Source organism: Mobula hypostoma, chromosome 1 (genome assembly GCF_963921235.1).
Source record: "Mobula hypostoma chromosome 1, sMobHyp1.1, whole genome shotgun sequence".
Taxonomy (NCBI): Eukaryota; Metazoa; Chordata; class Chondrichthyes; order Myliobatiformes; family Myliobatidae; genus Mobula; species Mobula hypostoma.
This window is the reverse complement of record NC_086097.1, coordinates 194227623-194253559: the sequence shown is the minus strand read 5'-3', so window position 1 is coordinate 194253559 and position 25937 is coordinate 194227623. Positions and strand designations below refer to the sequence as shown.

The 25937-nt window shown below is 40.2% G+C and overlaps 1 protein-coding gene across 2 annotated transcripts in view; it reads left to right on the top strand.

The window, feature by feature from the left end:
* Window positions 1-25937, top strand: part of smchd1 (structural maintenance of chromosomes flexible hinge domain containing 1) — a 173149-nt gene that overhangs the window by 109035 nt on the left and 38177 nt on the right. For both annotated transcript variants that reach the window (XM_063062435.1, XM_063062426.1), the window contains 7 exons: window positions 1331-1410; window positions 8502-8659; window positions 16458-16561; window positions 17931-17992; window positions 19765-19849; window positions 20172-20303; window positions 23385-23537. In XM_063062435.1, coding sequence (XP_062918505.1) covers window positions 1331-1410; window positions 8502-8659; window positions 16458-16561; window positions 17931-17992; window positions 19765-19849; window positions 20172-20303; window positions 23385-23537 — 774 coding nt within the window. The remainder of the gene's footprint in view (window positions 1-1330; window positions 1411-8501; window positions 8660-16457; window positions 16562-17930; window positions 17993-19764; window positions 19850-20171; window positions 20304-23384; window positions 23538-25937) is intronic.

The window sequence follows — 25937 nt, the reverse complement described above, 5'->3', positions numbered from 1 at the left end:
TCCCTGAATGGTGGTAAGGGAGGAAGTGTAAGGGCGTGTGTAGCACTTGTTCCGCTTACATGGATAAGTGCCAGGAAGGAGATCAGTGGGGAGGGATGGGGGGGACGAATGGACAAGGGAGTCGCGTAGGGAGCGATCCCTGCGGAATGCAGAGAGAGGTGGGGAGGGAAAGATGTGCTTAGTGGTGGGATCCTGTTGGAGGTGGCGGAAGTTACGGAGAATAATATGTTGGACCCGGAGGCTGGTGGGGTGGTATACTCCCACTAGTTGGTTGACACAGGTTTTCAGAGCCTTACCAGGTACTCCATCGGGACCTTCCACCTTGCGAGGGTTCACTCTCTTTAAAGGCAGCCTAACATCTGCCTCTGAGATGGAGAGTGCAGGTGCAGCAGGGATCTTCACAGCTGTAGTTGTGTTCTCCCTTTCAAAGAATGCATAGAAGTCATTGAGTTTATCTGGTAGTGAAGCATCGCTCCATAACAGCATTGTGGATATACACACACCTCAAGGACTGAAGTATTTCAAGAAGGCAGCTTTTCACCACCTTCTCAAGAGCAATTGGGTTTTGGCGGTTAAATACTGGCTCAGCCTATGAAGCCCACAAACTTGGTATGAAAAATGATCTTGCATTGAGCTTTAAAATGTTTTGCACCAGGTGAAGGAAAGAACAGAGGTTGGGGAAAATAATAAGTTTAGTAGTCTTGGTTGAGAATACAATTACATCTGTAACTACATTCCCAGCAGGAAATGTGGCATTTCAATTCATGAGCAAAGGAAGAAAGAAAATCTCACTTTTGGAAGGATGCCATAATTCTTCAAACAAAGCAAATGTTTTTAGGAGATGCAGGCTGCTTATGATTATTTTCAATTCAATTTGATCTTCCCTTAGCCTTTATTTGAAAGTAAAACTCGACCTTAGACTAGCAAATTCTTGAGGTTCAACTTCCAGCATATGAATATTTGTTAACCTTTCTAATACTTAGTCTTGTAATGTGGTGAACAAAGGCAACGTAGATATGTAAGAATTGCAGAGCTTGGAAGCTTCTTAAAAGGCCAGCCTAGTTTTATTCTTTGTCTTCACAAATTACCCTTTGCCCAACTTACAGAACATTTTTTGCTATTGTTTGTGTCCCACAATGTTTTTGGTGGTGATCAGTTGTACAGATTTGTTTATATCCTATACTGATCTTATAAATCAACAACATACATTTGCTGTACTTTATGCTGATCATGAGTAAGTTAAGAATTTTACTTGAATTTCTTCAGGCTTATGTTTTTGAGAGAGAAAAAAATAATCTTAAGTCTTGTACCATTATTTATTTTCTTTCAGCTGTCACCAGCACCACAACAGCAGAAAACTGATGAAAGTGGAAAGGCAAACTTTGGCTTATTTCAAATTTTTGCAGCAAGGTATGATTAAAACAAAAAGAAAAGTATCATGTATTTTTCTTCTGGGTGTTTTAAATATGCTGATAAAACAGGCAAATGTATAATTTGTGTGTTTTCCTCAATTTGTACAGAACTGTTGTGTGCTTCCAATGTGTAACCTTAAGGTTCTCATTCTACCTCAAAATAAAGTCCTCCACTTTTGGTAGTCATGGTCTAAACAGCATAGTTGTTAGCACACTGTTGTTATAGCTCAGGGCATCAGAGTTCAGTGGTTCAACTTAATGTTCACAGATGTGTACAGTATACAACCTTACTCTTCATAGACATCCACGAAACAGGGAGAAAGAAACCAAAGAATGAATGACAGAAAAATATTAGAACCCCAAAGCTTCCCCTCCCCGCTACCATGCACAAGCAGCAGCAAATCATCAACCATCCCCCTCGTCCCCACTCGTTCCAGCAGAAAGCATTAGCCCCCCCCACCACCACCCACCAAGCAATAGCAAGTCCCCAGAGACCAAGATCTGTAGACCATCAAAATTACTCTCCATCCCATCACCTCGACACCTCAACAGGCCCTCTCGCTAACAAGGGGGAGAGAGACATTGTTCCTCTCGAAATGGGTCGCCAGTAGCTCACCACTTTATTGTTATTTTAAGTTCCCTCAACTCGAGAATCAGCAGGCTCTCACCATCGAGAGAGAGATCATGTGCTTTCTCACCTGCTGGAGTGCTGAGGCCTCCAATAGCCGTGTCCGCTGTCTTGATGTTTCAGTCTTCCATGATGCTTCAGTTGGCAACATCCACAAGGAATTGGGTTGTCCACAGGGCCCCGCACCCTGAGGGCATACATCTTCCAAGCCGCTCCTGGAAGCGCACGGTGCTTGGCAAATGCCAAAGAGTGAGAATCCATCATTCGTGAAGAACGCAGTTTGAGCACAGCTGTAGATCATGGACTCAGACAAGACTCCAACCACCTTAAAAAGGGGGGCGAAAACTCATCAGGAGAATTAAGGTGTTTCTGGATGAACTCAAAGAAGTTGCCCAGGTTGGCAAAAACCTCTGGCACCATTCAGTTGCTACCCGTAAGCAAGTGAGTTTCCTCCAGGAACTCTGGTTTCCTCCCACAATCCAAAGACATACTGATTAGTAAGCTAACTGGCCATTGTAAATTGTGATTAAGCTGGGGTTAAGTAGGTGGGTTACTGGGCAGTGCAGCTTGTTGGATCAGAAGGACCTGTCCCAGCCTGTATCTCTAAATAAAAAAAAAATTTAGTAAATTATAAGAAGTATCTATCAGGCATAAGAACAATATGGCCTGTTCAAAATAGCTAGTACCCCAGTGTTCATGATGTTGGCCCGGGAGAGGGCACTGTCACTTGTTCACTTAGCTTTCCAACTCTTTTTCAATCTTGGAGACGTGAGCCACGTGTACAGCATGAATCATTTTCATGAAGTTTTCTTGCACTGTTCAGACTTGTGTCCTCGGATAAGCAGGTGAAAATTGGTAGTTAATCCATATGTAGTCTCAGCAATGTCTTCCATATTTGTAATCTGAATATTTGACTTTTTACTTCAATTCTTAATTAGCTTGTTCTACCTGGATGCTGTTATATACTCAGTGACTACTTTATCAGGTACATCTGTGCTGTACACCTCTAATGCAAATACCCAATCATGTGACACCAATCAGTACATAAAAGCATGGTCAAAAAGTTCAATTGTTGTACGGACCAAACATCAGAATGGGGAATAAATGTGATCTAAGTTACTGACCATGGAATGATTGTTGGTGCCAAACAGGGTGGTTTCAGTATCTCAGAAACTGCTGATCTCCTGGGATTTTCACACACAACAGTCTCTAGAGTTTACAGAGAATGGTTACAAAAACAAAACAAAAAGAATCCAGTGAGTGGCAGTTCTGTGAGCAAAAACACCTTATTGATATGAGAGGTCAGAAGAGAATGGCCAGACTGGCACATGCTGACAAGAAGACAACTGGAACTCAAACAACCATGCACTACAACAGTGGTGAGCAGAAGAGCATCTCTGAGTGCACAACACGTCGAACCTTGAAGTGGATGGGCTACAGCAGCAGAAGAGTATACTGGGTTTCGCGCCTATACCTAGTAAAGTGGCCAGAGAGTGTATTACTTAGTGTCATGTGTCTACGCAGTCTTTTGTGTTGGATGATTTTAACATCCATGACTTTCATCCACTGAGACCTCTGGTCTATTTTACTCAAAAGTTCTTTATTTTTGTAAATCTAAGTTGTACAAATAAGTTTTTAATTGCTTTGCTTTTAATCCTTGATCCTAGAATTTCTTTCTACAACTGATGTTACACTAACTGGTCTACTGTTTCCTGCTTTGTTTCCTTCCTCATTTGTATAAGGCTGAGATAGGCTTTCTGCCAATCAGCAGGAAATATTCTAAATATCGGGTAAATTGAATATCAAACCTTGCACTACCATTCCAGTAGCCTCGACTTTTAAAATATTAAGATGCAAGCTTTCATGTTCAGAGATTTTGTAACCCTGCATTTTTCTCCAATGTTAGATATTTACTAATATTAATTATTCTACTTTCAATATTATTACTTTACATTTGGTTTCCCCTTGATTTTTTTTCCTGTGTTCCCAGCCATGAAGATGTAAACTGTGATTTGATTACATGTTTTTCTTTTATTCCCTGAAAGCCAAAAACCACCCTGTTATATCTTATTGGTTCCCTCTCATCCAGTTTGTTCTCTTTACAATTTGCTGAATCATAAATTTTTTCCATCTTCTGATGCTAATTTTTTCAGTTGCAAAACCCAATTTTTAATTTACTTAATTGCATATGTAACTTGGTAAAAACAGCTGTGTTGTACACAATGGATAAAGAAGGTCATAATTTTTTTTTAAACCAGTCTTATCCTATTAATCTTTTCAAAGGGAAAAACTGCTGGCAAAGGCATAGTTGATTTTGGAATCAAGACCTTGCATCGTCCTGATGTTGAGTCTGGACCTGAAGTGTCAGTTATCATTTTCCTCCACTGATACACTTGACCTGCTGAATTCCTCCAGTGTTTCTTTTTTTGCCTGAGATTCCAGCATGGCCTCTTCTGCCTCATTTAACCTTTAAAATCTATCTTGCCCAACTGTTGCTTACATTTAACTAATTTGGAAAAAAAAACACTGGAGGAACTTGGTCCCTTTTACCTTCACAAATGCTGTTTAACCCACCCCTTCCCATTGAGTTCCTGCAGTAGTCTGCTCTCTATGTAATTTGCCTGAATTAGTTCAAACTTAAAGCTAGATTTTGAGGCTATTAAATAACTCACATTATTACATTCTTTCCTGGCACAATAATTTCATCACTTCACTGGAGGCTATTTTACTATATGTATTGGAAATGTAAGAAGAATAAAATTGCAGTGTGCAAGAATTTACCCTCTCTCAGATGAGGAGATCTTTTACCTGCAATATTCACTGTTTCCTTTTGCATCAATACTGCCTAACATGAAAAGTATCTCCAATGTTTTTTTGGTTATTTTGTTAATTTTAAGATTTTTGTTCATCCCCATTGGAAAATATGAACCTAAAATGAAGGAACTTAACATTGCTGCTTACATTTAAACTTAAAACTATTGTCTGAACTCAAAAACAATGTTTTTCCGCAGAAGTTGTTAACTGCAACTTTGGTGCCTGAGTGCAGTACAGGTTTGGTTGATTGAACAGTCATTAAATGTGCATTAGAAACATAGAAAACCTACAACACAATACAGGCCCTTCGACCCACAAAGCCGTGTCAAACATGCCCTTACCTTAGAAATTAACTAGGGTTACACATAGCCCTCTATTTTTCTGAGCTCCATCCGCCTGTCCAGGTATCTCTTAAAAAACCCTATCATATAAAATAAATCCAAAGGGTTTCTACAGTTATATTAATAGCAAAAGGATAGTAAAGGATAAAATTGGTCCATTGGAGAATCAGAGTGGACGGCTATGTGCGGAGCCAAAATAGATGGGGGAGATTTTGAGCAATTTCTTTCCTTCGGTATTCACTGAGGAGAAAGATATTGAATTGTGTAAGGTAAGGGAAACAAGTAGGGTAGTTATGGAAACTATGATGATTAAAGAAGAGGAAGTACTGGCGCTTTTAAGGAATATAACAGTGGATAAGTCTCCGGGTCCTGACAGGATATTCCCTAGGACCTTGAGGGAAGTTAGTGTGGAAATAGCAGGGGCTCTGACAGAAATATTTCAAATGTCATTAGAAACGGGGATGGTGCCGGAGGATTGGTGTATTGCTCATGTTGTTCCATTGTTTAAAAAGGGTTCTAAGAGTAAACCTGTCAATTATCGGCCTGTGAGTTTGACGTCAGTGGTGGGTAAATTGATGGAAAGTATTCTTAGAGATGGTATATATAATTATCTGGATAGATAGGGTCTGATTAGGAACAGTTAATATGGATATGGATTTGTGCATGGAGTCATGTTTGACAAATCTTATTGAATTTTTTGAAGAGGTTACTAGGAAAGTTGACGAGGGTAAAGTGGTGGATGTTGTCTCTATGGACTTCAGTAAGGCCTTTGACAAGGTTCCACACAGAAGGTTAGTTAGGAAGGTTCAGTCATTAGGTATTAATATTGAAGTAGTAAAATGGATTCAGCAGTGGCTGGATGGGAGACGCCAGAGAGTAGTGGTGGATAACTGTTTGTCAGATTGGAGGCCGGTGACTAGTGGTGTGACTAGAATGTTACCTGGTTTTCATCTCCTAAGTTAGAGAGAACGGTTGAACAAGTTGGGTCTTTATTCTTTGGAGCATAGAAACTTGAGGGGGGACTTGATAGAGGTATTTAAAATTATGAGGGGATAGATAGAGTTGACGTGGATAGGCTTTTTCCATTGAGAGTGGGGGAGATTCAAACAAGAGGACATGAGTTGAGAGTTAAAGGGCAAAAGTTCAGGGGTAACATGAGGGGGAACTTCTTTACTTAGAGAGTGGTAGCTGTGTGGAACGAGCTTCCAGCAGAAGTGGTTGAGGCAGGTTCGATGTTGTCATTTTAAGTTAAATTGGATAGCTATATGGACAGGAAAGGTACGGAGGGTTATAGGCTGAGTGCAGGTTGGTGGGACTAGGTGAGAGTAAGAGTTCAGCACGGACTAGAAGGGCCAAGATGGCCTGTTTCCGTGCTGTAATTGTTATATGGTTATATATCCGCCTCCACCACCATCGCCGACAGCCCATTCCAAGTACTCACCACTCTCTGCATAAAAAACTTACCCCTGACATCTCTGTACCTACTTCCAAGCACCTTAAAACTGTGCCTACGCATGCTAGCCATTTCAGCCCTGGGAAAAAGCCTCTGACTATCCACACAATCAGTGCCTCTCATCATCTTGTACACCTCTATCAGGACACCTCTCATCCTCTGTCACTCCAAGGGAAAAAGGCCGTGTTCACTCAAGTGCAATAGATCTGCACATGGTTTTCAAAGTCAAATTGAGCATGATAGTCATTAGTGAGAAGCAGCATGGCAATGGGAAACTATGTCTCAAATTCCGTAGCTTTTTTGAATAGGTGACCAAGATGCAGACAAGGCAGTGGACATTGCCGGAGGCCTTGCTAAGGCCCATGTGGATAGTGACAGGAATGACTTTTCTTACACGTGATTACCTGTGGTAGGCTGGACTAGAAAATTAGATCACACGGCATTCAAGGCAAAGTAGCAAGTTGACCCAGAGGAAGGAGTCAGATGGTGGCCTGGGACCAAGTTTCCTGCAGAGATTGGTGCTGAGTCTCCTGTTTGTCCCATACTGTGTATTCATGATATAGATTAGACATGGCATGATTAGCATGCTTGCGGATGACACCAAAATTAGTGGTGTGGTGAATAGTGAAGAAGATTGTCTAAGGTTACAACAGGGTCTGGATCAACTGAGGAAAGGGAGCAAAGCGTAATCAACTTGGAGAAGTGCAACAGTCCTGTGGAAGGGTTTCAGCCCAAAACGTTGACTGTCCTTTTTTACATAGATGTTGCCTGGCCTGCTGAGTTCAGTTCCTTCAGCATCTTGTGTGTGTTGCTAGGATTTCCAGCATTTGCAGATTTTCTCTTGTTTGTGAAGTGCAATGTGTTACATTTTGTAAAGTTAAACCATGACAGGTCATACATGGTGAATAGCAGAGCCGTGTGGAATATTGTAAAATAGAGTGACTGATAAGTACAAGTACACAGAGGTGCACTTTCCACTATGAGTAGTGACACTGGTAGACAGGATATTGGAGAAGGTACGTAGCAGTGTGTAGACCAGGGCATTGAATACAGGAGTTGCGACAGCTATGTCAGATGTTGGTAGATTCCCAAGGATATTACCTGGAATTGAGGGGTTGAGTTTTAGGAGAGATTGATTAAACTGGGTGATATTCCCTAAAGTAAAGGAGATTGAGGGGTGACATTGTAGATGCTTATTAGATCATGAGCAGCATGGATATGCTGCATGGTCAGTCATTTTTCCAAAGTATGAGAGTCTAAAGCTAGAGGGGATAGATTTAAGGTAAGAGGGTAAAGGTTCAAAGGAGATCTGAGAGGCAAGTATTTACATAGAGAGGTAGGTAGAGCAAGTTGCCAGAAGAGGTGATAGAGGTGGGTGTATTTTCATTTTCAACATTTAAAAGGCGTTTGGGCAGGTTCATGGATAGAGAAAGTTTAGAAGGATGTGGACCAAGTGGGTTTAGCTCAGAAAGGCACATTGATTGTCATGGGTGAGTTGGGTTACTCTATGAACTGGATAGTTTGTGTTGAAAATTAAACTGGATGAACTGGATGATTATGTTGGCAATGAAAATCAATCAAGCTCTCTTGATTAAAGCTAGTATTTACAAAAATGCAAATTATCTCATGTTAAAATTAAATTGGTGTACATATATTAGATTTGTGTTGCAGGTATCATTAAAAGAATGGTATATTAGCCTCAAGTTGCACATTGATGAAAGTTGTTTAATATTTAAAATCAATTTAACTTTCTGGCAGTAAGATTGCTTTCATAGTGTATTCTATTAGTGTTATGGGCGATAATTAGAAATGTTAAAAACATTTTATGGCATAGGTTATCTTTTGTATTTCAGGGGAGAGTATACATTGCAAGTTAAAGCTGTCATTAATAAAACTGCATTGGAAGGGCCAATAATCAAATTGAATGTAATCCCAGACCCCAACAAGCCTACCCGCTTGCATGTGGAATACGACAAAAGTGCACCTTTTGTTGCTGGTGGAATTTTTCCAGGTATGCATGATCTTATTGATTTGTAAATAGTGTGAATAGAAATTGGATTGATTGACTTTTGCTCCTTTGGCCTGGGGCTATATGCTTAATGCTTCTAAAATTTGTGTATTGTACATTAGATCTATAATTTTCTGTATCCATCCTCTTTTGTATAATCCAGTATCACTTGAAATAGTTTGTTAGGGTTCGTTTTGCTCATTGCAGCATTCCTGCTCTGAGTCAAATCTAGTAGGAAGGTTTGCCTGATCCACCTAAAACTGCAATACCAAATCTGTATGCTGAGCACCAAAAGCAGCAGTAATGTGGAGAGCTATTCAATACCACAATTAATACATGAGATAAAAGGGGCAAATGAAATATAAAAGGAGGACGACTGGTTGGAAGAAAGGTTAAAAGAGAAAAATGCAAGAGGAGGAATAAAGAGATTGATGAAAGGGAGAAGCGTGGAAGTAAGGAAGGAATTTGAGAATGGGGAAGAACAAGGTGAACTGAGAATGGGGAGGAGGCAGTGGAAACGAAAGATACAAGGATGAATGGAATTGTCCGCTACTTCTATGCTGAATGGTATGGATAGCATGCTTCGAGTAAAAACCAGCTCAGGCTTAATGTTTAGTCCTCAAAATTTCATGCGTTGTTTTTGGAAGAAATGCTAATACTCCAGGTATTTTACATTGCACTTTCCATAGTATCCCATACACGATTCTGTGTGAATCCCGCCCAGATTCTTTAAAGTGAATGTGTGTATAAACCCTCTCATTGGAGAGTTGGTCCTCATCTTTCCCCTGCAATATGAACAGGCTGATCACCATGTTCAGATCCTACCTATACATGTATGATACAAGATTAGGATGCAAGGTCTTCAGCAGTGTTAATGATGGAGTGACAAGTGTTCCAAGGCATGAGAGTATAGATTAATCTCTGTTGATTCAAGATTTCCCCAGCTACCTACCTCCAGCACTCTGTTAAGTAATGTCAAGGATATTGAAAACAAAGTAGATGAACTAAGAGCGAAATTGACTTATCAAAGAGCTGAGGGACTGCTGAGTGCACTGCTTCACTGAAACGTGGTTTACACCTGATTCACCTGATTGCTCATACAACTTAAGAGCTTCTCAATTCACAAGATGGACTAAATGGTGTCATCAAGCAGAACAAGAAGTGGAGGGATCCTCTTTCTTACCAGCTCTCTTGTACTCGGATATGTGGCTATCCTGGCAAATTCTTACTTAACTTGGAATATGTAATGATAAAGTCCATATTACTTGCCTTGGGAGATTACTTCAGCTTTTCTCATGGCATTCTTCTTTGCACCCCAAATGGACATGAAGCCTGTACTCAATGAACTGTACTCAGTGCTCAACAACCTTGAAACTAAATGCCCTGAGTACCTCTTCATAGCTAGTAACTTCAACCAACCCAATTTCGACTGTTAACAAAATGCTATCAACACATCGCATGTCTCACCAGGGTCCTAAATACCCTTCATCATTGTTATGTTACATTAACGGTGCTAATTGAGCTACCCTTTGCCCACACTTTGGTACATTGGACTACCAGGCTGTGCTGATTTTCCCTGCATACTAACAGAAGCAGAAACATGAGGATGTAGTACAGAAGGCGGTACAGAGCTGATCCAAGGAAATAAATGAGCTTCTTTCTTCATGACTGCTTTGTCTCAGTTGACTGGTCCATGTTCAAGGACTTGGGAGTCAACCTCGAAGAATATGCTAGTATCATTGTGGGCTTTATCAACAGGTGACTAGAGGACTCTGTGTGTTCCCAAAATAACAATGGATGAACTGGGAAATCTACTCCCTACTGAAGTCTAGGAATACAGCAATCAAATCAGGTAACCATCTCCTTTACACAGAATCAAGTTATGACATCCAGTAAGCTATGAGGAATGCCAAGAGACTAGACCAGTCCAAAACAGAGTCCCGGACCAGACATGAATTATGGCAGGGTTTACTAATAAGTTACAAAACAGGTGGCAGCATTACTAACAATAGTGCTCCCCTTCTAATGAGCTTAAATCCATTCTATGAATGTTTTGAACAGCAGGGATTGGAATGTCACCACACATTCTGACAGCCTCCAATGTACTTGAACCCTTTAAAGGCATCAAATCAGTATTCCAGAGAGAGAACCTGCAGAAAGCTTCTGGCCTGGATGATGGCCCAGGTGTGTCCTTAGATCCACTGACAAGGGTGTTTGCAGATATTGTTAACCTGAAGTTTCCACCTGCTTTAAGGTAACCACTGTCACCCTAGTTACGAAGAAAAATAAGATCTTGTGTTTTAATGCCTAGTGCCTGGTGGCTCTAACATTCACCATCGTGAAGTGCTTCAGGAGGCTGATCACAGCACATCAATTCCAACCTCCCAGTGAACCTTGATCCACTGGAATTCAACTATCACGAAAACAGATCCGTGGCAGATCCACCTGCTTGCTCACTCATTTAGAGCATCCAGACAGTATAGATGCCTACATTAGACTGTTGTTTGTTGACTACCGCTTTGTCTTCAGTAACGACAATTCCAAGCAAACTAATTTCCAAACTCTTACCAGGAAAGATGGGGGCCATGATTATACTCAACACTGGTTTTTCACAAGGCTGCACCCTCTGCTCCTTAATTTACTCTTTGCATGCTTATGACTGCATGGCCAGATTCTGTGGTAACTCCATTTACAAGTTTGCAGAAAGTAGCACTGTAGTGGGCCAAATCTCAAAATCACAGTGAGTTGGAGTACAAGAAAGAGGGCGAAAGCCTTGTGACGTGGTGTTATTACACCAGCCTTTCTTTAAGTGTCATCAGAGCGAAAGCATTGGTCATTGAATTCAGGAAGCTCTATGGTGCATATGCTCCTGTTTACATCAACAGTACTGGGGTTAAGAAGGTTGAGAGCTTCTAAAGTTCAAAGCAAATATATGCCGCCATATACAACCCTGAGATTCATTTCCTTGTGGGCATACTCAATGAATCTATGGAATACAACCATAACAAAATCAATGAAAGGCTGTCCAGCTGGAGTGTTCAACCAGAGTGCGGAAGACAACAAACTATGCCAATAGAAAATGAAGAATCAATAATATAAATAAGTAATAAATATTGAGAACATGAGATGAAGAGTCACTGAAAGTGAGTCCATTGACTGTAGGAACATTTCAATGATGGGGCAAATGAAGTTGTGAAGTTATCTCCTTTGGTTCAAGAGCTCTGATGGTTGAGGGGTAGTAACTGATCCTGAACCTGATGGTATGAGTCCTGAGGCTCCTGTACCACCTTCCTGATAGCAGCAGTTGAGAACAGAGCATGTCCTGGTTCGTGGGAGTCCCTAATAATGGATGCTATTTTTCTGCAACAGCATTTAATGTAGATGTGGTCAATGGTTGGGAGGGCTTTGCCCGTGAGCACACCTATGTGAAATGTTGTAGTAGAAAAGCCGCATCTTGAATCAAAGATTCTCACCACCCAGGCCATTCTCTTTTCTTGCTGCTGCCATCAGATAGAAGGTATAAGAGCCTTAGGACTCGCACCACCATCTTCAAGAACAGTTACTACCATTCAATTATCAACCTCTTAAAAGGGGATAACAACAATCAACTGCCCATCTATTGAGATATTCCCACAACCAATGAACTTACTTTAAGGCCTCTGTCTTGTTATTTCATGTTCTCGTTATTTATTGCAATTTATGTATATTTGTATTTGCACAGTTGGTTGTCTTTTACACTCTACTTGATCTTTCATTGAATCTTGTTATAGTTACTATTCTATAGATTTGCTGAGTATGCCTGCAGGAAAAAGAACCTCAGGGTTGTAGGTGGTGACATATACGTACTCTGATAATAAAATTTACTTTTGAATTTTCAACTTTTGAGCTGGACTGGCCATATCCACCACTATTCGCAGGATTTTCTGTCTAAGGACACTGGTGTTTCTATACCAGGCTGTGATGCATACAGATAATATACTCTTCACTATGCATCAGTAGAAGATGCTAGGAGTGAATGTCTAGCACAATCATGTAGACATCACAGGCACCCTTGTGTCCTCTGGAAACTAAGGAAATTTGGCATGGCCTTTTGACCTTTTCACCATTTTTAAACAATGTACCATAGAAAGCATCCTAACTAGATGCATCATGGCTTAGTATGGCAACTGCTCTGCTGGTGACTGCTAGAGACTGCAAAGAATTGTGGGTATAGTTGAGCACATCACTGAAGACTCAGTGGCCCTCCATAGACTCCACGATTCTTGCCATCTAAGTAAAGTAGCTAACATAATCAAAGGCTCCACCCACCCTGGATGTTCAACCTTTTCCCCACCTTTGCATTAGAATATAGTTTTACTGACCCAGGATGCTTCTGTTTTGAGCCATAGTGAAGCTATAACATTTTGGAGGGATCTTTGGCACAAAAATGTTGCCAATTTTGTAGTAATACTCCCTTGCATTTATATTCCAGCCTCAGTGTAATAAAGATGTACGTACCATTGGTAAACTAGTTATTTACTCAACATGCATGCAAGCTATAAGCATGAGAAGATGTCATTTGTATGCAAGGGCATTGCTACATTGATTTCTTGGATAATGAAAGAATATTGACCCAATGCTATCTGTAATAAAATGGCCAATGCTATATTAAAGTACTCAATGCATTAACTAGCATCTTTGGAGAGATAGAAGCAAAGTTAGTTAATCCTTTATCAGATCAGGTGTTATTTTCACCAATCCTGATGAAATATTATTGACCTGAAATGTTAACTATTTTCTCTGCTGTTTTGTTTCATGTTTCTAGCATCTATGATATTTTGATATAGTGTCTGGTATTTAAAAGAATTGGAGGTGATGCCAGACTGGTTAAATTACCAGATCAGGAAGCCAAAAAACTGAACTAACAATCCATAGTTGCCAGTTCAGACTGTTCTTAAATGTAAATTCTGTTCATAATTTTGAAAAATTTTATTTAACATTGACTATAAAACATTGACCTAGGGGGCCGGCGTCGGGCACAATGACGGACTCTCCACTTCTCCCTCCCAGTGTATTCAGTTCATCTACATTAGCCACACCACTGTCTTCTAGGAGCGTGTTGACCGTAGTCTTGGGAGGGCACCCAGGGTTCATCCTCCCATGCTTGGGCTCCCATATGATGACTAGGCTGGCAGGTAGCTCGGGGTGGCGTAGACAGTGCCCCGTTAGTTGCAGTCTTCTCGCCTCGATTTTAGTGGTGAGCGGTCGTTATAGAGCTTGACGTTCGTCATGTGCTGTTGTCAACTCACGTCAAGAGCCATCCGGAGCATTTGTGTATAGCAACCATCTAGAGACTTTTGCATAGTCTTGGTGCGTGTCCACATCTCACATCCGTACGTGAGAATGGACTCTATGACTGCTATGAAAATCCTCTTTTCAAGCCCTCTGGTCAGGTTCGATTTCCAGATTTCCTTCATGTTGTTCATAGCCCTCCATGCCAGTGCCTTCTGTATCTTTATGTCCTTCTCCAAACTCATCATTCTTGACCCGAGGTACTTGTAGTCAAAGACTTTCTTAATGGTATCATTCTTTACGGTCTTGAGAGTACCTTTGTCGCAGTTAAACACCATGTACTCTGTCTTTTTAGCGTTTAGGTGAAGTCCAACTTTATTGCACTCAATTTTCACTTTTGTCAGTAGCTGCTGTGCTTCCTCCATCGGGTCAGAGAGCAGGAATATGTCATCTGCAAAATCAAGATCTGTGAGCCTAACTGGTCTGACCCTTTTGGTTCGTCCTGGTTTTATGGTAAAACCAAGCTTGTCATGATCTTTGGTAGCTACTCAAATAGCCTCGAAGCTACTCATTTTACCATAATTGCTACATTGAAAGTGATAACATCAGAAAATGCAGATGTAAATATTTAATAAATAAAACAGGAAATGCTAGAAACACTCAGCAGGTCAGGCAGCATCTCTAGAAAGCAGTGATGAATGTAATCTGAACCAGCTTATTGTGTTTTTAGAAGGCTGTCTAATCTGTGGTGTGTTTCCAGTATTTTCTCATTTCAGGGAAATGCTGAGATGCGCAGATCATCCAGCATCAAACTAGACAAATTAGGACACTACAAAGGCAGTTTCACCTCTGTCAGCTTGCAGTTCAGCTCAAGCAACAGGAGGCTGATATTTAACGTGGTCCAACAATAGCCTGTTGTTGCAGAATTCTTGCAGAACCATACTTTAGCTGTCATCAAAAATGAATATCACCCTAATCTAACCTTGCTCAAAAATTGTATCCTGCTTGTCACCCTGGGCAATCAGACATCCAGGATGAATGGCAAGACTTAACTTGCTGGTTTTCTGCACTCTGAGTAGCATCTGGGCTTGGGCTGTGTAGTCTGGGTGCCTGTACCTATGAAATGAGCCAGGTAGATCTTGTAGAAGGGAAAATTGGGGGCAGAGCTCATCAAAGCCTTCCGATTTTCAAATTTTAAATCTTTCTGATGTTCTAACTCATAAAATTGGAGTTAATATGTAAACATTTTTAAAATTTTTATTAAAAAACAAGCATTTAAAATTTTAGTGTAAAATAATTTAAAACCAATCCTCTGCCTCCACATTTTCAGCCTAGAATCTCTGTTAAACTCAGTACTGCATAAGGTCCTGGGCCTGACCTGACCATCTACAAGGCATGTCAAAAGCATGATAGCATATTCTCCACTTGCCTTGATGAGTGCAGCTTAAGTAATACTCGAGCTCTATACCACAGTAATGTTGGGGAATCCTAATAGTCCTCCTTGTGAAGTATAGTGATAAATAAGTCCCAACACAGTGTGTTCCTCTAAATCAGGAAACTGAATTAAAATAGCTAAATCCTGTTGAATAAATCGTTCCTTGAACACTTTTCACAGTTGCTTCCATCTGTGTTTTTATGTCAGCTATCTTCTCTGCCATCATCAAACTTAAACATGTTACTTTATCACCTAGATTATTTATGAATAGCACAGATATTTTTTGTTCCATGCGTATATTGAGACTTGTCAAATACAATCAACTTTTGTACCAGGTTACTTTGTCATTTTCCTAAGCAGGCCAACAACATATTTACTAACCCATTACTTCAACTTAATCTAAAGATAACTCTTTATGGACTGTCCTCTGGAAGTTCATCTAAGTAACAGTGTTAGGCACACACCTGTTCATGACTGATCGCACATTCATTAGAGACAGTATTTAATTGAGGCATATAAAATTTGAAGGCCTTGATATATGGTGAGGACCTACTCACAGAATTGTTAATATAGAGGGAGCAAAGAAAGATAATTGTGAGACTGATTGTGAAGGAGATGAGGCTCCTGAATACAATTGAAGCTTAAACCTTGCGCTCAGAGGAGATGATAGAGGCACAAACCATTTTCATATGTTTGCAATGGAAAAGTTTTTCCTCAAATTGAAAATTTGTTGTCTTGCTGGGCATAGAATGTCAATAAAATGAAGTAATTTCTTTAATATGAACTTGGGGCAGAGATAACAATTTAAACTTACAGTTTTAATTATGAATCATGAACAGTTTCATTTGAAAATGAAAGCATAGTATTTTGTATTGATGAAACTGGATTAGTTAAACAAAATGAAGGAGCACTTTTAAAATAAATACAATGAGTTCTACTGTAACCAGGCAAATGGTAATTGAGAAACATTTGCTTAAAAATTCTTGTATATCATCACTTTGCTTTAATTACAGCTAGAACTGCTGTAAATTAATTTGAATATATGAAGAAAATTGCATGGTAATGAGCCTTTTAATATGTTTGTGTAATTGTTAGATTTTGTGGTTAGTGTCATTTCTGAAGATGGTACTACAATGAGGAATATTAAGCCAGCAGATATTACAATGAGAATCTGGAAGGGACAGCGACCAACATCAAATGTAAGTTTTTAAAAAAGTCATTTATTATTAAACAGCATAATTTTTAGCCTGTCATCTATCTCCTGGGATAATAGAGCCATTGAAAGAGTCAGTCATAGAGTCATAGAATCATAGAACACTTCTCATAATCATTGCATCACAAACTTCATTTCTCAGCTTTTTTCATTGATAATATTACTCTGTAGCCTAAGAATACCCTCTACTCCAGTGGTCCCCACCTCCGGGCTGCGAAGCATGCAGGGGTGCAGTGGTAGCCAGGACGCACCCAGCACATCTTTAAGATGTCGGCCCGGGTTGCACCTAATTAATTAGCTTGTTTATTTCAGCTTTTTTCGTAAAGATGTGCTGGGTACACTCCCGGCTACCACTGCACCACTGCATGCTTTGCGGCCCAGAGGTTGGGGACCACTGCTCTACTCTGTCAACATTTCTACCAATCTTAATTTCATCTGAAGAGTAACTCATCATGCCACCCACATCCAGCTCCAAATCATAAACAGCAAGGGTCCAGTTACAGATCCCTGTGGAACGCCACTAGTCACAGAATCCAATCACATTAAAGTGCATAATTAAAAAGCAATGTAAAGTACAATTATGGACATCTAGAAACACAATAAATAATTGAGTAACTTTAAAGTATGATAATTTCAAACTTCATCTTGAGCAGGATGTTGGCAATAATTAGAGTCATTGAGCCATACAGCACAAGTTAGATCCTTTGGGATGAATGGCCTAATTCTATTCCTGTGGCTTATAATCTTACAGCAGGGAAACAGGTCCTTTGGCCCATTCCACACCACTGATAGCAACCACCCACACCCACTCTCATCTTCCACTCTGAGGGGAGGTTTAAAGCTTGCAATGTTATTGTCATTTAGTTTAAAGTGAACTATTTGTATAAGCTTTTACATTCAGGAGGAATAGACAGAGGAGACAATTATACTACCAAAAAAGATGCATCACTCTTATCTCAAGCAAAAGAAACGGAGGGCATTCTAACATGCGTCTAAAATTTCCACTGTTATCCAAAACCAAATGCATGATCTTTGAAAGTGAAAATAGTATGGTAGTATGGTTAAATGGGAGTGTACAAATTAAGAAGAGTTTCCAGGTCTTTGTGGTATTTCTTTAAAGAAAGAACTGTATGTTAACTGCTACTTTGGAAAGATGAATGAATCATTTTTCACCATCACCAACAGTTTTTATGAATTCTGTTCAAATTATGTGAATGTCCTTTTGTGAAATGGAAAGTTTAATAAGGGTCTTGTTTCTCAAGTTGAATCTATATGTATTGTAAATATTGTTGTTATGTTCATCATAATGTACTCTTTATTCAAACATTTAATGATCTTTGCACTTTCATCTTTAGCCCACCATTCTAAACTGCAACAAAGCACGAGAGGGTGACAAAGAGGGGTGCTTTTATTTCAGGTATGGTATTCACAATGTATATTTAAGTCAATTTCATGGTTTTTTTTTCAAATTGACCATTTGTATTTAGCAATAATTTTCTGGAAAATCACCTCATTTTCTTTGGTGTTTGTCAGATTTATTAATATGTAGAACAAAAGCTTAAACGTTTCTAAAATTCAGTTGTAACTTGGTGGAAATGTGTTAACATGCTGTAGCATGTGTTACCAAGCTTTCAGTTTACCTAATTATATGTTATTGCAGTTCATTTTATTTATCCACAATATCATCTCATAATTTTGTACTATTGTCACTTTAATATTTTCACCAAGCAAAGTTCAATGATGTGCAGAGAAGTAGGCAAATGCAGCATTAGCCATTCCTAAAATTAAGAAGCCTGTGCAGGACAACATATATTCTACTCAGCAGGGGTAGCTTATTGCATTCTGTTAAGCAACTCTGCAGCCATCAAAAGCCCTCTGATAGTTGTGCCTGTACTCTGTGGAATTCAGGTCGATGGATAAGGGAGTGGGAGTTAGACGGGTGTGATCACATTGAAACTGCTGTAAAGATGTTTCCATGAGTAGAAGAGTTTAGGATCTGAGCGCACAGTATCAAAATGAAGAGACATCCCTTTAAAACTGAGGTGAGGATTTTTTTCAGTCAGAAGGTTTTGAAAGAATTCAGTGCTATAGAACGCTGTGAAGACCTAGTCGTTGACTGTATTTAAGACAAAGGTAGGTTTGTGTTGTTGGAGGGATGAAGAGTTATGGGAAGAAAACGACAAAATGAGGTTGGGAAAAGAAATCAGCAATGATTAAATGGGCCAAAAGACCTAATTTGACTCCTATATCATATGATTTTTTAACTCTTGTCATGTATGCCATCAGTCCAAGACTTCTCCACAGCACATCCCAAATCTATGATTAAAGTAACACCCACAGTATGCTGAAGAAACTCAGCAGGTTGGGCGGCATCTTTGGAGAGTAATAAATAGTCGATGTTTCGAGCTGAGGTCATTGGCACTGGAAAAGAAGGGGGAAGATGGCAGAATAAGGTTGGGGGAGGTGAGGCATACAGACTGTCAGGTGATGGATAAAACCAAGTGAGGGGGATGTTGGGGGAGGGGGATGAAGTGAGAAGATACATAGAAGAGCCAAAGGGCTGAAGAAGGAATAGGTGAGGAGAGTGAACCATGAGGTAAAAGGGAAGGAGGAGGGCACCAGAGGTAGGTGATGAGCAGGTGAAAGAAGAGAAGGGGTAAGAAGGGAGCCAGAATGGGGAATGGAATAAGAGAGAAGAGGGAAGAAACTACAATGTTCATGTTGTCAGTTAGGAGGCTATCCAGACGGAATATGAGGTGTTGTTCTTTCAACATGAGTATGCCCTCATTGTGGCAATAGACGAGGCCATGGATCGATGTGTGAGAAAAGGAGTAAACCCATCTTTTGTGGTGGACAGAGCAAAGGAGACTTAACCCTGCAAACAGGACGTGCTACATCTACCCTATACCTTCTTCCTCACCACCATTCATGGCCCCAAACAGTTCTTCTTGGTGAGATGACATTTCACCTCTGATTCTGTTGGGATTGTCAACTGTATCTGGTGTTCCAGTGTGAACTCCTGTACACCCATTGTAGATTGGAGACTGCTTCGTGAAGCACCCTTGCATGTCCTCCACTTCCAGAGGGAAAACTGAAGATTAAAAAGATAATAAAAATATTTTTTTTTCTTGTTTTCTTAATGTGTTCCAAAAATATTCGCCACTTTACAAGCTTATTTTATGATTTCAGGGATAAAGTCCTTCCAGAGCGGATAGGAGTTCATTCCATTCAATTTGCTTATTCACAGGACAAAAATATGCTCTATGGTGAGCAGGTATGTTGCTGTTGGTGCTAAAACCTTTTTAAAGATTTTGTAACTATTATTAAACTACTTCTGTGTCAACTTTTGTGCTAGTGCCTTAATTTTATTACCTCCACCATCCAACTCCTCCGAAACTTTTTATAAGAAGAGTTCCTTTATCATCAATTTCCATACCACTCAATGATTTACTCGCCCCTTTTACATTGCTTAACTATCTTTAGGGAATTTCTAGTTCATTTGTTATTACCTTGTCAATATGTTGATTTACTGCATTGGTGCTTAGTGTGCATTTACTCTGTTATGTCCCTTTCTTTTTCCGTTATTTTCATTCTAGATTACTTTGAATGTGGTACCTGGTGAACCTATGAAATTAATGCCAGAAGAGCCGCCAGCAACTCCTACTGTCTCAAATGTCCGTAATGTTGCCCATCGCACATTGGTTAAAAATATGTGCTTGAAGATCATGGTAACAAGATTTTTGTTATAATGTTGAATGTAATTGTTAATTTGTAATTATCTTCTCATTTAAATATAATGCTCAAGAAAACTAGCATAATTTCATAATATTGCTCAGTTTCTATGATGTTTGTCAGTAAATTATTTGTGGAGCATGTCATTATTGAGCCTAATTCTTTCAATCCTTAGGTGAGTTTTCCTGTGAGCTTTACTTCATCAGTCAGGAAGATAGGTTTTTATTACATTCTGTGTGGGTAACTCTGATTGTAGTTGGTGAATCTGGCTATTAAAACATGAATTATTTTTGCTTGTGTTTTGTTTATCCACACCAATGTAATTAGCAGAGGAGTGTGTTGAGGCACGTCGTGATCAACCATGAAAAGATTGTAGAATTATTGTGAAACAAAGTAAAGCATTCATAGCAGAGTGTACATCATGACTAGTTGTGATTGCTTTCAATGCCCTAGTAGAGTTAGATGTTTTATTCAGATGAGGGACGACAGGAATTTGCAATTGGATAGTGTTCAGGGATATCGAACAGCTAAGGCAAGTTGCTGAAGAAGTAAGGGGATGTTTCAGTAAATATTCTGGAAGAGAAAAGGACATGAGGGTACTATTCACTGCACCAACTGGCTTTAACTCAGAATTAATTTGAGATACTTGCAAGAATGTAATTTGTTAACAAGTGAGAAACAAGATTTATGGGAGGTTGAGAATAGAAAAGGGAAAAGAAAAGCACATGAGAACAAAAAATCTTTTATAGATACGCAAGCAATAAACAGGTAATAAGCAGACCTAGTGCCAATTGGGACCAAAATGAAATTGCTTATTGAGGCAATGGACATGGCTGAGACACCAAATGAGTTTTTTTTTGGTCTTGACCTGCAGTAGCATCTACCTTGGTAACAATTTTAGTTGGCCAGCAGTTGCTACACTTAAAATGGATATATTCCATCGATCCAGTAAGTTATTAGAGAAAGCAGAGGTAAAAATTGTGCAAGTGTACGATGATCTTCCAAATATCTTTATATAGGGAAGGTACCTAATTATTGAAGAATTGTGACCTTTGTCCAAGAAGGCATAGATGGATAAATCCAGCAACCACAGGGTAGTCGGTTTATCCCTGATGATGGGGATGCCTAGTATTACAAGGATCTACCCCTTAGTATTAATGATCAGAGAGGTGTGGAGAGAATCTGTAAATACCAACAAGTACCTTTATTGTCTCAACAAAAGAACACATGAATTTTACATAGAAACATAGAACAGTACAGCACAGTACAGGCCCTTTGGCCCACAATGTTATGCTGACCCTCAAACCCTGCCTCACATATAAGCCCCCAATTAAATTCCTCCATATACCTGTCTAGTAGTCTCTTAAACTTCACTAGTGTATCTGCTTCCACCACTGACTCAGGCAGTGCATTCCATGCACCAACCACTCTCTGAGTAAAAAACCTTCCTCTAATAACCCCCTTGAACTTCCCACCCCTTACCTTAAAGCCATGTCCTCTTGTATTGAGCAGTGGTGCCCTGGGGAAGAGGTGCTGGCTATCCACTCTATCTATTCCTCTTATTATCTTGTACACCTCTATCATGTCTCCTCTCATCCTCCTCCTCTCCAAAGAGTAAAGCCCTAGCTCCCTTAATGTCTGATCATAATGCATACTCTCTTAAACCAGGCAGCATCCTGGTAAATCTCCTCTGTACCCTTTCCAATGCTTCCACATCCTTCCTACAGTGAGGTGACCAGAACTGGACACAGTACTCCAAGTGTGGCCTAACCAGAGTTTTATAGAGCTGCATCATTACATCGCAACTCTTAAACTCTATCCCTCGACTTATGAAAGCTAACACCCCATAAGCTTTCTTAACTACCCTATTTTCACAACAGAATACCTGTGTGCACACCCAATTTTTCCTGACCCTCCATGAACAGACAAGAAAGATAATACCAGTAAAAGGAGTCTATGCTGGCTATATGTTCTTCGTGCTCCCACTCCAATCTCCATGTGTCCGTGCGGTACTTTACATCCACGATCATTGGTCTCTGGTGTTGGAGAGTTATCAATATTTTGAATTTGAAACTCTTAGTGTTCCTCATCAGGTCAAATGATACTTCTCCATCCTGTTGGCTCATGGTCACCTGGCCAATCTGGGTCATCTTATTGGCTCTGGTCCAGGGCTACAAACAGGATTTTCTATGGTCTCTGCCCTTAGCCCCATACGTTTGTTCTTTTTAACTCTGGCTGGTTCAAACCAGTCAAACAAGGCCACTCAGACTCAGGACCAAAATAACTTCTGCAAACCTGCCATAGTACACAACACATAGCTTATCTGAGAATGATAGCATTTGCTCCTTGTGATGCCATTCAGTTGCTCTGATTAGATTATCCTAGAACAAGTATCAGTTCTCAAACAGTTCACAAGATAGACGTTACAGAATAGCTTCACAAAATAGAAGCCTCTATCTACTAACATGGCAAGAACAAAGAAAATTGATTTGTCTGCTTCCACTGTCCTTAATTCATTCAAATTCATTGATTTGTAGACTATACTTCTTTCTGACCAGCACTAGGATGATAATCACAGATATATTAAAAATCACTCAGCCCGGTGAGGATTTGTTAGTAAATGGTAGTGTGAATGATTAAAGGCAGATCACTATTAACCTACCTGATGACTGTGTTTGTTGATGAAGTTAACAACAACATTGAGGGAATTGAAATTGATTTATTGGAATGAAAAACTTGAATAAGATTACTTTTAAAGTTAAGTCATTGCTTAACTGGAGACCAAGGCAGATAAAAAAAATGCAATAAAGATATGAACTGCAAAATTTTGGATGACTCTATTTATGGGGAATAGAATTAGGGAGACCAGCTACACCCTGGAAATTTGATCTCCCTTTTATCTAAGCTGTTAGTATGATTTTTTTTACTTGTTTATTTTATGGACAACCTTGCAAGGATCTGAGTAATTCTTTCTGGTTCAGTTCAAACTTCTTAGTTTGCTGTCATGAATAGGCACGTACACCAGATATACTTGTATTAAAGTAATGTACACTTGGTGACTTGTTCTTCACAAACAGGATGAATACAACAATGCAGCTGGAGGGGATATTTGTGGCATGTTGGTGGTCACAATTAGAAGTACAACTGAAGACGATAATGAGATTCCTCAGTTTCAGGGAAAATTCAACTTTCTGGAGTATGAACTCAACCATGGATCATCTGTTATTTCTGTAAGTAAATCCAATTTAACTCATAGAAGTTATTGGTATTGCTTCCTCCTGTTAAATAAAATCTGAAATTTTGTTTCTCGTTGTCAATTTCTACAGTTCTCTATATGTAGTCCATCTCCAACTGATTTATCATCTCAGAAGATTAGTTACCAACCTACTACAGGCCCGTAGACTGTTTTCATTTGACTGAGCCGCCGCCTGCCCTGCTTATGAGGACTCTTATTTTCATTCTCCCATTTTCTCTGGTTTTTTCGTATTTCTTGACAACATAGGAAATGGTTGTAAGGCCCATTGAGTTTGACTGGCTCTAGAATACTCCCATCAAACTCCTTCACCATTTTATTTCCTTTAACCCACCCTTTCTCAGATATTTTAATTCTCCTGCGTCTCCTACCACAGCAGTAATTAATCCACCAGCATATCTCTGATATGCAGGAGGAAACTGAAGGACTAGGAAAAAACTTATTTAATCATGGAGCAAATTCGTAAACTCTTGAGCGAATAAGCAAAACCTTTTAAAGTGGAGAATTGTGAGATTCATACCTTCAGTAAGATAAATCAAAAGGCAGACTTTTAGCTAGACGGAGAGGGGTTGCAAATGTGTGGATTGCAGTGGAATCTTGGTGTTCTTGTGCATGAATCACAAAAGGTTAGGAAGAAAATGGCTTATGTTATTAGCCTTTATTGGAAAGGGATTGGAGTTTAGAAATGGGCAAGTATTGTTATAATTATACATCATATTGGCAAGGTCACACATAGAGTACAGTTTGGGTTCTTTGGTTCTTACTGTATTTTTTTTAATGTAGAATGTAGAAGCATAATCTTGTAACATGAGATTCTTAAGGAACCATGACTAGATAGGCAACTAGCAGAAAAGGGACCGAGGCAGACCAACCATAATCACACTGAATGGAAGGACGGGGTTGAGGTGTGAGCTGGCGTATGCTGCTGCTTGCATATTTTGTGTATGATAAAAATTCTGTGTACTCTTTATATATAGTTGAATTATTTTATCTGTGTTCCATTTTTGGAGCATAGGAGGTTGAGGGATAACCTTAGAAGAGAATATAAAGTAAGAGGGGCATAGATGGGTGGATGGTCACAGTCTTTTTCCCAAGGATGGAGAAGTATGAAACTAGAATAGGCCCAGAAATAGGCCCTTTGGTCTAGTTAGTCTGTGCTGAACTATTATTCTACCTAACACACATCAAAGTTGCTGGTGAACGCAGCAGGCCAGGCAGCATCTCTAGGAAGAGGTACAGTCGACGTTTCAGGCTGAGACCCTTCGTCAGGACTAACTGAAGGAAGAGTGAGTAAGGGATTTGAAAGTTGGAGGAGGAGGGGGAGATCCAAAATGATAGGAGAAGACAGGAGGGGGAGGGATAGAGCCATGAGCTGGACAGGTGATAGGCAAAAGGGGATACGAGAGGATCATGGGACAGGAGGTCCGGGAAGAAAGACAAGGGGGGGGGGACCCAGAGGATGGGCAAGAGGTATATTCAGAGGGACAGAGGGAGAAAAAGGAGAGTGAGAGAAAGAATGTGTGCATAAAAATAAGTAACAGATGGGGTACGAGGGGGGAGGTGGGGCCTTAGCAGAAGTTAGAGAAGTCGATGTTCATGCCATCAGGTTGGAGGCTACCCAGACGGAATATAAGGTGTTGTTCCTCCAACCTGAGTGTGGCTTCATCTTTACAGTAGAGGAGGCCGTGGATAGACATGTCAGAATGGGAATGGGATGTGGAATTAAAATGTGTGGTCACTGGGAGATCCTGCTTTCTCTGGCGGACAGAACGTAGGTGTTCAGCAAAGCGGTCTCCCAGTCTGCGTCGGGTCTCGCCAATATATAAAAGGCCACATCGGGAGCACCGGACGCAGTATATCACCCCAGTCGACTCACAGGTGAAGTGTTGCCTCACCTGGAAGGACTGTTTGGGGCCCTGAATGGTGGTAAGGGAGGAAGTGTAAGGGCATGTGTAGCACTTGTTCCGCTTACACGGATAAGTGCCAGGAGGGAGATCAGTGGGGAGGGATGGGGGGGAGGAATGGACAAGGGAGTTGCGTAGGGAGCGATCCCTGTGGAATGCAAAGAGAGGGGGGAAGGGAAAGATGTGCTTAGTGGTGGGATCCTGTTGGAGGTGGCGGAAGTTACGGAGAATAATATGTTGGACCCAGAAGCTGGTGGGGTGGTAGGTGAGGACCAGGGGAACCCTATTCCTAGTGGGGTGGCGGGAGGATGGGGTGAGAGCAGATGTACGTGAAATGGGGGAGATGCGTTTAAGAGCAGAGTTGATAATGGAGGAAGGGAAGCCCCTTTCTTTAAAAAAGGAAGACATCTCCCTCGTCCTAGAATGAAAAGCCTCATCCTGAGAGCAGATGCGGCGGAGGTGGAGTAATTGCA